The 13,514-nt window shown below is 39.4% G+C and overlaps 1 protein-coding gene across 1 annotated transcript; it reads left to right on the forward strand.

The window, feature by feature from the left end:
* Positions 1–1,315: 1,315 nt before the first annotated feature.
* On the forward strand, positions 1,316–2,435 carry LOC106454363. The gene is made up of 2 exons (XM_013896493.2): positions 1,316–2,120; positions 2,239–2,435. Exons 1-2 carry the CDS (start codon positions 1,316–1,318, stop codon positions 2,433–2,435), a joined length of 1,002 nt encoding a protein of 333 aa, XP_013751947.1.
* Positions 2,436–13,514: the final 11,079 nt, after the last annotated feature.

Below are 13,514 nucleotides of genomic sequence, written 5' to 3' on the forward strand. Positions count from 1 at the left end.
TTGTGTTTGGGGTTTGGTTTAGAATGACGGGTAGTTGCATATGCTAGATAGGGAACCCTGGCTCACTGAGTGAAACTAGCTCACTCACTCCTCACATCCTTTTGCAGGTGACCAGTATAGAGGACCGTAGCACTCGCGGAACTGTAGGAGCTGGTGTAGATTGATCATCTTTTGCTAAAGACTCGTTTTCAAGATATATGAATGTATGTTTTACTTTCGATTGCGTCCATGGACCATATGTATAATATTTTGGTCTTGTGAACTTCATGTTTTATATATATGAAATAAAGTATGTTTTATATTCGTGACGTGTTGAATCTGATATTAGGTTAGTCCAACCTAACACAACTCTATTACTTGGTACGGGTTGCAAAGCCTCATGCCGAAGATTAGAGGAAACGAGTTTTAAATGGATATTCTGGGTTACAAAATTATGTTTTGTGACTTGGAAAGTCTATTCTAAACCCGTTGTGACACTTCCGGATTTGGCAGAGGAAGGTCATTCGGACATGTTCTTGTTTGATTGTTGCCCGACTGACTGACTGAAGTCTAAAACAGTTCGGGGGTGTTACAGAGGTGGTATCAGATCATGGTTTAGATCATGCGGTCAATCACGTACTTTCCGTGTTTTATCGAGTCAAATGTGTCGCAAAAGATGTATTAGGAAACCAGCAGAGTTCCGCTCTAATTAGTATTCTAAATAGGAATTCCCTGTTTATGGATTGCAGATGGCAAGGAGGAGAAGGAGTGATGGGGGACAAGATTTGATGCTGGTTATAGACAAAGTCTCAAGAAGAAGAGGATTAGGATATGAATCTGAGGGAAGGGTGCAAACACTGGCGCATACCAACCAAGGATCCAGTGAAGAAAACGCAAGAAGAAACAACAATCTGTTTGGACATGATCAAGAGATACCACTAGAAGAAAACTTTCCACCAAACCGTACTGTAAGGGGAAGACCAGAAACAGATGATAGCGAGTCAAGTGTCCAAGGACCAAGACCAATAAGGCGGAATAACCCGATTGAACCAGAAGTTCATGATCAACCACAACAAGGAGTAGGAATGGAGCACACTTTGAAGATGCTTCATGACGTGATAGCCAGGACCCTCCAACAACCTCAAGTGCAACCGCTACCAGTCATGCCACCACAACCTACAGTGGCTACACCAATGTTACCATTGATAACTGCCATGAAGAATATGAAGACACCCCAATTTGAAGGAGGGACAGATCCATTGAAGCCGACCAGTGGCTTCGAACCATTGAGAAAAACTTTGAGATGCTGACGTGTTCCGAGGAGTCTAAGAAAAAGATGGCGGTGTATTACTTAGAAAAAGACGCGGCAGAATGGTGGGAGAGTAGGGATCGCCATGTAGGACATCTGGTCACCACTTGGGCGGCATTCAAAAAAGAATTTGAACGCAAGTACTTCACTCCTGAATCCAAGCGAAGGCTTCAACGTCAGTTTGCAAACTTGGTACAAGGAGATAAGACGGTTAGAGAATATGAATCTGAATTTATGCGATTGCGACGACATGTGCTGCGAGGACAAGATGATGAAGAAACCATGGTATCTAACTTTATGTTTGGTCTAAAACCAGAGTTGGAAAATAGACTGGCAGTCGGAAACTACGAGAGTCTCACCGAGCTAGTGGAAAAGGCTGTGAATGTGGAGATTGGATTGGAAGCTGAGAAGGCGGCAACTAAGAAATCCAAGCAGCATCAAGAAGGAAAGTATGGTGGAAACCAAAGATCTTTTAAGGGTAAAGATAAGGAAAAGGAATCGGGAGGGCCAAGTCGACGATCTCTGTTCACAGGGAAATGCTTTAACTGTGGCAAGATAGGCCATAAGTCAAGTGAATGCTACGGGAAGAAACCTGGATCCTTTCAGTCAAACTCCTACAATCCTACATGTTTCACGTGTGGAAAGAAAGGGCACATCTCTACCCAGTGCAGCTTCAACCGTCCTATCCTAGCTACGCCAATCACTGTCCATCCTCCTCCAGCTCCACCTGCAATCGCACCAGCGCCAAAAAGGCAAGCTATAGGAGGTAGAGTTTACGCTTTAGAACTAGAGGATACTAAACCTCCAGGCCCATCTAAGGGTCCCATCACAGGTATTTGGGTTCTTTAACCTTACTAATTTGACTTTTTGTTGTGTGATTGCTTGTGATTGATTGGTTAATTTCTATTGGATAATTATTATGTTGTTGATATATATTGATGTTGTGGCAGGAACTTTACATGTTGCAGGGCGTCCCACACATGTATTGTTCGACTCCGGGGCAACACATAGTTTTGTGACCCCTGAGGTAGCTGCCGAGTTTGTGGGATCATTTGTGATTGACAGGATGGATGTGGCTGTGATGACTCCCGGAGACCAAACCCTCCAAGCAAGAAAATGCATCAGAAGAGTTCCGTTAGTCATTTGAGAGAAGATGTTCTTGGCAGATTTGTTGGTGGTGCCCTTAAAAGGATATGAAGTTAACCTGAGCATGGATTGGTTATCAGGCTATCGGGCACAGTTAGATTGTGGAAAAGGTCGTGTTTTGTTCAAGGATAACGGGCAACGGAAAAAAGTGTTCTACGGGATCAGTCCAAGCAAGTCTGTGTCTTTAGTAGCTGCCTTGAGAGTGGAAGATTTGCTTAAGGATGGAGAAGCGTATCTGGTAACAGTAACTGCTAGTAAAGCACCCGCTAGCAATGGAGTTTAAATTATGGATATTGCGGTAGTACAAGAGTTTGAGGATGTGTTTGCGGCGTTAAAAGAGTTACCTCCACCTCGGAGTAACCTTTCACAATTAACTTGGAACCTAGAGCTAAGCCGATAGCAAAGGCTCCTTACCGCATGGCACCCGCAGAGTTAGCAGAGTTGAAGAAACAACTTGAAGATTTAATGGAGAAAGGTTTCATAAGACCTAGCTCTTCACCATGGGGAGCTCCGGTCTTATTTGTCAAGAAGAAGGATGGTAGCATGCGACTTTGCATTGATTATCGAGGAATCAACAATATCACCATCAAAGATAAGTATCCTCTTCCGAGGATAGACGAGTTGTTGGATCAGCTAAGGGGAGAAAGTTGGTTTTCGAAGATCGACATGGCGTCGGGCTATCATCAGATTCCGATTTCAGAAGGTGATGTCATGAAAACTGCGTTTAGAACTCGTTATGGACAATATGAGTTCGTCGTAATGCCTTTTGGCCTTACTAATGCACCGGCGGCCTTCATGAGATTGATGAATGAAGTCTTCCATGACTATCTCGACAAGTTTGTGATAATCTTCATCGATGACATTTTAATATATTCCAAGACAGAGGTCGAGCACAAAGCACACTTGAAGCTAGTGTTGGAACGGTTAAGAAACCAGAAGCTGTATGCCAAGTTCAGCAAGTGTTCTTTCTGGAAAAGAGAGATCGGGTTCTTGGGGCACCGTGTGTCTGGAGAAGGAGTTTCCGTAGATTCAGAAAAGGTGAAAGCCATCGAGGAATGGCAAAGGCCATCAATGGTAACCGAGGTAAGAAGTTTCCTCGGGTTAGCCGGGTATTATCGAAAGTTCGTCAAGAACTTTTCTTCGATCGTTAAGCCCCTGATGAAGTTGACTGGAAAAGGAGTTCCGTTCATCTGGGGAAAAGAAACGGAGGAAGCATTTCAGAGACTGAAGAAAGCTTTGACCACAACACCGGTATTGGCATTACCTGAACAAGGTAAACCTTACACTGTGTACGCAGATGCTTCTAGGGTTGGGTTGGGTTGTGTGTTGATGCAGGAAGGCAAAATAATTGCTTATGCATCAAGGCAACTCAGGAAACATGAAGAGAACTACCCAACACACGATTTAGAAATGGCGGCAGTGGTGTTTGCGTTAAAGATTTGGAGATCCTACTTATATGGAGAAGTCGTGGAAGTATTCACAGATCATAAGAGTCTCAAGTACTTGTTCACACAGCCTGATTTGAACCTGCGACAAAGGCGATGGATGGAGTTTGTAGCGGATTACGACCTGAAGATTCAATATCATTCAGGCAAAGCTAATGTGGTCGCAGATGCACTAAGTCGTAGAAAGTTGGCATCTGATATTGGAAAAGAAGTGGAAGCGCTATCAAGTGAGCTCAAGTTGATGAGTTTATGGGCAATTGAAGGGGAGCTAAGTGAGCCTTTTGGCATGCGTGCCGTAAACCAGGCAGGTTTACTCGCACGGATCCGACAGGAGCAACAACGTGATGAAAAGTTAAAAGGGATCATCGCAGAAGTTAAAAATCAAGAAGCTCCAAATGCAAGTGGCTATCATGTGGCAGCAGATGGTACATTATTACTTAATGGGAGGATATCAGTACCACAGGGAGAAGGGCAACGAGATGAGATTTTGAAGTCGGCGCATCACTCGTTACTCAGTATCCATCCCGGGAGTACGAAAATGTACCGAGATATCCGAAGGTATTATCATTGGCCAGGAATGAAGAAATCAGTGGCGCGATGGGTGGCTCAATGTCAAACTTTTCAACAAGTCAAAGTCGAGCATCAAATTCCAGGAGGGTTGTTACAAAGCTTACCAGTACCTCAGTGGAAATGGGATTCCATATCCATGGATTTCATCACTGGGTTACCCCCGGCTCGAGGTAGATCAAATAACGCAATATGGGTGATTGTCGACAGACTGACGAAGGTGGCGCACTTGTTACCTATGAAAGAAACCGATAAGGTAGAAGTGTTGGCAGAGATGTATGTGGACCAAATTGTGAGGTTGCATGGTGTGCCAACAGATATAGTCTCCGATCGAGATCCTAGATTTACCTCAAATTTTTGGAAGGCGTTACAAGAAGCAGTGGGAACTAAGTTAATCATAAGCACCGCATATCATCCCGAGACGGACGGCCAAACCGAAAAAACCATTCGCACCATAGAGGATATGATGCGGATGTGTATATTGGATTGGGCGGGAAGCTGGGAAAAGCATTTACCATTAATCGAATTCTCCTACAACAACAGATTTCATTCTAGCATAGGTATGGCACCCTATGAGGCGCTTTATGGGAGGCCATGCAAAACACCTTTATGTTGGACCGAAGTTGGAGAAAGAAGAGAGTTCGGACCCGAAATTGTAGAAGAGACGACAAAAAAGTTGGAGATCATTCAAACCAATATGAAGAAAGCGCAAGACAGACAAAAGAAGTACGCTGATCAATCAAGGAGAGAAATGGTGTTCAGTATTGGTGATTGGGTTTATCTAAAGGTGTCAGCTCAGAAAGGAAAAGATCGATTCGGGAAAGTCGGGAAACTAGCGGTAAGATTCATCGGACCTTATCAGATTATAGAACGAATCGGAGAGGTAGCTTATCGTCTCAACCTACCTGAAGAAATGAGGATACATCCGGTGTTTCATGTATCAATGCTACGTAAACACGTTCATGATCCCAAAGCTATTGAGATGGAGCAAATCGAAAACCTACAAACAAACCTCACTTATCCAGAGGGACCAATCCGAATAGGTAAACGTCGAATACGAAAACTAAAGAACCGAGAGATTCCTCAAGTCCAAGTCTTCTGGGGTAAGCGAAACCGTGTAATTATGACCTGGGAGGATGAGTCAAGGTTCAAAGCGTCGCATCCAGAGTTCTTCCATGAAGATGTAGTGATGGAAGAAGGGGGATCATCCTAGGGAATTCGGGGACGAATTCTAATAAGGGGAGGAGGATGTAATACCCCATCTTCATGAGAAAGAATTATTTTTAAATAAATAATTCTAATAATTTATTTTGGGAAATTTATTACGAGTTTGTAATTTATTTCTCAAAAATAAATTTTTCTCAAAACAATAATACTAAGCTAAAGTTGAGGAGCTATCGATGCATTAAAAGTACGCCAGTTGCTTAATTATAATTGGATAATTAAGTAATCTTTTAAGGAGTAGGGTGACCAATGAGAAAGGAGTTTTGGTCATCAAGTTGGATTATTTATTTATCCTTAAAAAAGAGGGATACATGGCTAAAATAGAAAGGGAGAAGAGTGATTCATATTCAGTTGTGCTGTGTCATTACCACGTGCTCATCTTGGAGTAGAGACAAAATAGAGATGGTGGTTACGTGGGAAAATTATAGAGAGAGCAATTAGCTTAGTCATTATAATAAAACATGTCTAAGGAGGAATGTGACATTTGTCACTACCTTCTATGATGTGCTTAGCTATATAAGGGCTCCAACTTTCCACTTCCTCTCGACTCCAACGACGAAGAAAAAAAAAAGGCAAAGGAGGAGAAGAAAATAATAAAAGAAAGGGAAAAAAAAGAAAAGAAAATAAAAGAAAAATAAGAAGAATAGTGTTAGAGGATTGCCGGGAAAAGCAAGACATGTTACAATATTGGGGATTAACGGTACGAAATCAAGACGAAGATTGGAGGGGATAAAAGGGGTTTGGTCAACTTCCGGAATCAAAAAGTCGAGCCACATCGGTTAATCACTGTGAGTCACGGTTAATTGATTGTTAACGAATTTTTAATGCAGGTTCCTGACATCAGAGATGGCTTCCGAGCTAGGATAGCCGGACCGGTCTAGGTGTCAGTTTGTGAATCTGAGGCTTGAGACGATGTATGGGCTAAGCGGATAGCAAGACTAGTCTAAGCACCCGGATTGTTGTGATTATGTGATTATTATATGTTGTTATGGTGTGTACCTCGTGTTGGTATTGTTGTGTGAGAACCTCGTGGTGGTTCTAGTAGTAGTTTGCAGGTCATTGCTTCCTCAAATGGTACCACTAAGCCGGTCGTGGTCTGGAAAGTGGCGGGCTCGGTTTAACTTGGCTTGATCACCAAAGCCGACTGTCACACGTGGATGTGACAGCCCCCGGCGAGTCCGATAGAGGACCGGGGCACGGCGATTCCGATTGAAGACCGTGACCGGGCGATTCCCGAACGCCTACGCCTGTGTGGTGTAATAGTGAAAGGATTGCCGGTGTCCCTTATGTGGAGGAAGAATGATTCTGTTGGGCCCTAGAAGTATATATATGGTTGATTCATGTGATGACACTCATAAAGAGTTTTTGGAATTATTATGTTTTAATTGTTTACTGCTTAATCATTTAGGATTTAATATTTGAATATTGATTGTTGAACTACCCGTCTTGCTTGTGTTTGGAGTTGGGTTTAGAATGACGGGTAGTTGTATATGCTAGATAGGGAACCCTGGCTCACTGAGTGAAACTAGTTCACTCCCTCCTCACATCCTTTTACAGGTGACCAGTAGAGAGGACCGTAGCACTCGCGGAACTGTAGGAGCTGGTGTAGATTGATCATCTTTTGCTAAAGACTCGTTTTCAAGATATATGAATGTATGTTTTACTTTCGACTGCGTCCATGGACCATATGTATAATATTTTGGTCTTGTGAACTTCATGTTTTATATATATGAAATAAAGTATGTTTTATATTCATGACATGTTGAATCTGATATTAGGTTAGTCCAACCTAACACAACTCTATTACTCGGTACGGGTTGCAAAGCCTCAGGCCGAAGATTAGAGGAAACGAGTTTTAAGTGGATATTCTGGGTTACAGAATTATGTTTTGTGACTTGGAAAGTCTATTCTAAACCCGTTGTGATACTTCCGGATTTGGCAGAGGAAGGTCATTCGGGCATTTTCTTGTTTGATTTTTGCCCGGCTGACTGACTGATGTCTAAAACAGTTCGGGGGTGTTACAATTATGGTTTCCTTTTATCCACTGATTTAAACATAATGGCTTGTGCTTACATTGCATTCCAATACTATAATCTTATTACTTGAAAAACATCGCAGTTCACACTTTCTTTGATGGCATCTCATGACCTACTTGCAGTGCTGATTTATTATAAACACAAGGGATTTTTTTTATACGAATATATGGACTGATTTGAGTTGTTCTTTATCGAACTATCTCACTAAGTTTTACTTAGTCTTATCATATTCAATGCAGCTGCTTTTGCTTCAGTCCATGAACAGTTTAGGAACAATGTTGTTCTTTGAGAACTTCTTTTCTCATCTTTTTGGTACCTTTATTTTCTTTATCCAGTGATCAATATACTGCTTACTACATCATTATTTCTTTTGTTTCCAGACTTCATCAATTTCGAGTTTGTGTAGTAGCATCCACCACATAGGAGCATATTTCCTTATAATCTGTTCCTTTTGTCTCTATGAGTATCCTTGTGTTACAAGCCATTCTTTGAATGTTGTAAGTAGTAATGTGAACGACCTCTTGACTACTTGGTCACGTTCCACATCTCACGATTTTCTTTCCCTCACAAGACCCATTTATCCACTGGTCTATATCATCAGATGGAGTTTCTATATATTTCGCCAATACGCCCATCTCTTCTTTAAACTCTTTAAACCTCACGTTTTCTTTTAATCTGATCTTTATTCTTTATGAGTACTCTTACGTGGGTTCATGATCCTCGCTTTATATCTTTACACTCAAGTGCTACTTTCTTTTATGAGCTCTCTTATATGTAAATACATCATTGGTGTTAACACTCTTATGTAGTTCCATAGTGTTCCAGACATGATCTAATAGATTTGAGATCTTATTATCCAGGACCTTTACTACCTTGCAGTTTGCGTCCCAAACTACATGGTTTGGTACCTTAGATGTTTAGCTGGCCAGCCTTATCTCTCTATCTGAACTGGTTTCCTTTGAACTCGGATTTGTATCATTCTATGCACCTTTCATTTCTTTCCGAGGTTTCTTATCTTTTGGAACTTATTGGTCTATCTTGTATAGACACTGTAGCAACTTGATTGTGTCTCTTAGGACATCAAATTCGTGGTGCTAAGCTGGTATGACTTAGTCATTCTTTTCTTTTTGGGTCAATGTGTCTGGCATCTAGTTCTGCTAGCTTTTGTATCATTTGATCACATTCTTTGGACGTCTTAAATCATATTTTCTAGCCCGAGGATCTTGCCAAGACAATGATGGTAAATACCATTCTATTTCTCTTATTATCTTTTACCAGCTTATTTCTTTCTCCCCCTGATGTTGGATAGTCGGATTCATCAGTCATGCGATCCGTGTACCTGGCCATAATTTGATCACCCATATTTGGCACAAGGTCTCTTAAAAAAATGTGGGAGAAAGACATGTTCCTATCCAACATATATTTCCAATCGTTTTCTCATCCTCTTATGAGGTTCCATCATAGATGGCACATATGTATGTGGTGGTTTATTCAAAATCTCTTAGGATGGTATATGTCTGGTTTATGACCCGTATTCATTCTGAGATGGGATTATCTATGCTCACTTATATGGCCTGATGCATATTAACCTTACACATGTAAATCCTTGTGTCTCCAAGCATTAGGTAGTGGCCTTTGTTGTATAAAGAATTCGGCCAAGTCTTACTATGGTCATAGACCATGTCACACGGATTTGTAGTATGTTCATGGATCACAGTTTGTCCTCACTCCCCCTCATGGACATACTATAATCACGTGGTACTTGGGACAATAGAGCCTAATGAGTTTCCCTTGTGTACATGTTACACAACGTGAGATTTTATGGGATAACTTTTTGTGCCTTTTACAATATGTGCATCAATTATTAAAGACCTGGATGGCTAATCCAGTCATGCCATAAAGTGTATAAAATTTCGTGGGTATACAGGTTACCATGACTTTTGCCTTTATCATACTGATCCTTGGCATATTCTAGATCAGTAGAGTATGTAGGTATAGTCTTGACCACTTTCTTATAAGGCCTTAGGCGATTTTCTTATAATCTGAAAGGAACTTTTGTTTCCTTTGCCCATTGGTTCAATGTGGAAACCATTCATGCTCAAGTCTTTATAACTCAATGGGTCTTTTATTGGGTGAATAAATTCGTGCCCCTTTAGGCAATGTCGTGGTCTATAATAGAATGACTATCCTTTTATTAAGTTTTCATTGTCATTTATCAATCAAGAAATCATCAAGCAAATCAAACATGATAACTAAAAACAACTCTTATTATGGCTATAAAATTGTAAATGACAAGCAAATCAAAGCAAAACATAAAACATAAAATCAGAATGTCGAAATCTCATTTCTTTAGTCAATGTATAAGCCGGCCTCACAATCCATATATTTCCACACGGCTTCCTTGGATTCCTCCTTATCATTTTTAGCCTCATTGGCTTCAGGAGGTCTCATCTCACTATTTTGTTGCTCAATGTATCTTTTCTGAAGTTTTTCAAATCTGCTAATGGTATCTATAACTTTCTGCTCTCTTTGCTCAGTTGCCAATAGGCATGACAATAGGTCATTATAGGTGGTGAAACCCTTAGCCTTATGTGATAACAACAGATCATTTGGATGGAATGTGGAATAAGTTTTATATAGTAAATCCTCATTTGTTATCACTTCACCACATAGTTCAAGACTATAGGCGATTTTCATCAAAGCAAAATTATATTCGTCCACAGATTCAAAATCCTGGAACCTGAGAATCTTCCATTCATTCATGGCTTTTCGCCATAATGCCATTGAGTATCTGGAATTTAGTTTTGTCCAAAGGTCACAAGGATCCTCAGTATTTAAGTACTGATCTCTCAGATCCTCAGTGAGATGATAGCGTATAATTGTTATGGCTCTATGCTTTTCACTTTCAATTGCATTATTGCCATCAATGATACATTTCCCGAGTCCTCTAGACTTCAGGGCAACTTAAGTGTTCATTACCCATTCTAGATAATTATCTCCAGAGAGATTTAGGGCAGCATAATCCGAACGCTCAAATTTTGACATCTGAAACATATTATTAATCAGTTCAAGATGCAACCGAGTCAATCAATGCATACGGTTTCACAAGTCTCTCGACCATACAATTAACTACTCGACCATGGTGCGAGAAAAACAAGTATGCGAGGTCTATATGATGCTTTAGGCCACACGACCTTATAAAATTGTGATGCAACAACTCTAGAGGTCGGATTTTATATCTGAATGTAATCAAAGCATCAAACATAACAACAATCATATTCAGACCGATTTTTAATCAATGTGAGACCAGGTCAATAATTCTTATGTTTTACCTCTCTTAAAACATTTAGTATGATCAAGCAATCAGAATAATAATGCAAGTGTCATCAGATCATATTAGGGTTTCAAGGCCCATTTTTCGGTTTGATTTTATCAATATCAAGCTTTACAAAAGAATTAAATCAGATCAATCAGTCAATTTTAGCAATTCTCTAGCAATCCTAACAGTAAAAAGAAAATTTTCAGCAAGTAGAAAATGAAATTTCAGGAAAAAGGAAATTTTCTACTTTTAGCAAAAAGAAAATTCACAATTCTGGACAGATTACGGTTTTAATCAAAACTAGCAATTTTCCTAATCAGTTCATTCGATATTCAAATAATTAATCACAATATGGAAACTTGTTTTTCAATCGATTTATGCAAAAAGGAAAATTAGGGTTTTCAGCAATTTAAGAATTTTACGATCAAATTCGATTCTAAACCGTTCTATTTACTCAAACAATCATCAAAGATAATTCAAGGTTTTAATATAGCAACCTAAACCTCAGATACATAAAAATCAATCAATCAAAACAGTCGGATCAATTTAGGTTTTTGATATTTCAGATTTTCAAAACATTATAAAGGAAATGGTTCATATAATTTAGATTTAGGGTTTCAATGCCCTTACTGATCAATCAATGTTCTAGCAACCCTAACAGCCATTGATTTATCAACTTAACAGGAAAACAATCTAACCAAAACTTAGTTCCATATGTTAGGGTTTCTATTATCCTAGATTAGGGTTCTTCAAATTTTAATGGTTCAGATCTTTATCAATCAACCAAATTCAGTGTAGGTTCTTTTAAGTTTTGAGTTTTACCTTTAGAAACTTATGGAGTGTAGATTTGGACCACCAAAGAGAGAAGGAGGCCGCGAGCTGATCGTTCTTCGAGTCGGGTCGCGGACGGGCTGCTTGCTTGGTCGGATCACGAACATGGAAGAAGGAGAACGTCTGGTTTACTTGATCACGTCTAGAAAGAGCTAATGTAGCAGAGCGTGACGGCACGTCAGTGATCGGATCGACAAGCGGTTTGCAGCGTCTGATTCGTCTCGGCGAGAGCTTCAGTTTGATATATTGCTCGTCGTCTGGGTCCTCACGGTTTGGGAGAACGATCTCTTTGAAGTTCCTTCGGAATTAGGGTTTTGTGATATTCGGCGGAGTTTAAGGAATTTCGTGGGGGCTTAGGGTTAGAGGCTATCGTGCTGATAACGTGTTATAAAAGAGATGTTGTGAAAGCTTATTATTACTCATGACCAGAGGTCTATATTTATACAAGTATTAGACCGTCTTATTTAGACCGTCATAAGAGAAAATGAAATTCTATTCCTAATAGGAATAGGAAATAGTACTTATCCTAAATACATATGGAAAAGGATAAACATTAAGTATAGATAAATGTAAACTCTCATTCGCCTAAGTCATTAGCGAATGAGCCGGATGGATAGCTGATGGGCCGGACGGTTTGGGCCTGATATGGGTCGATCACCACTTGAGTTATAACAGAAATAGAATTTTCAAGTAATTATAACCAAGCTGATCAAGATTATTTATTCTTTCCAAATTCAGAGTTACAGGTTTAAGGATATGCATACTAAATCAGTTAAATGACCTTTTTGGCGTCAAGAAAGAAAGGAGTGTTAATTACAAGCGGAGAGCAATATACAGGTTACAGGTTTCCAAGAAACTCTCAAGCTCTTAATTAAAGATAACGTGAGATCAAAACCGAAAGACTCGGTTACTACTAATGAGATCTGATTACTAAAATATTGTTTCTAACACATGTTTTTGGATTTGAAAGCCTGTAAAATCACTTTGAGAAATAATGTTGCACTTTTTGTTGGAAAAATAGATTAGTATTTGGAAAGAACAAAAAAGTCAAGCTCATAGACTCTGATTATAAATCGCTGTGACAGCAATAATCGTAATTATGATATGTTTATTTTGCATTATTTCCATCAGGTATGGTTGAGGTTGTCACAGAAAGGCAATACTCGATAGCCCTGGAACGGATCGGGTATCCGGATAATTTTAAGGTATCTGGTTCCGGATCCTTATCCGGCCGATCCATAATTTTACTATCTTTATCCGGATACGGGGTTTTCGGATATCCGGGTGTCGGATATCTTTCTAAAAATTGTAATATCCGGCGGATATCCGGATCCGGATTTGGATCCTTAAAATAAATAAATAAATAATATTAATATATATATAAAATATTAACAATAATTTAAAAATAAAAAAAAAATATATAATGTCTTTAATTATTTCTATGTATAATATTACAAAATTTACATAAAATATTAAAATGTATAAATACTATTATAAAAAATGAAAATATATTAAATAAAATTAATTTATATATATATATATATATATATTACTATTTTTGAATTTTTTTAATAAAACTTACGGATCCGGATATCCGGACTTAAAAATTAAGATATCCGGATCCGGAACCGGTTTTGACGGATCCAACATTTTACTAT

This window comes from Brassica napus, chromosome C3 (assembly GCF_020379485.1).
Source record: "Brassica napus cultivar Da-Ae chromosome C3, Da-Ae, whole genome shotgun sequence".
NCBI lineage: Eukaryota > Viridiplantae > Streptophyta > Magnoliopsida > Brassicales > Brassicaceae > Brassica > Brassica napus.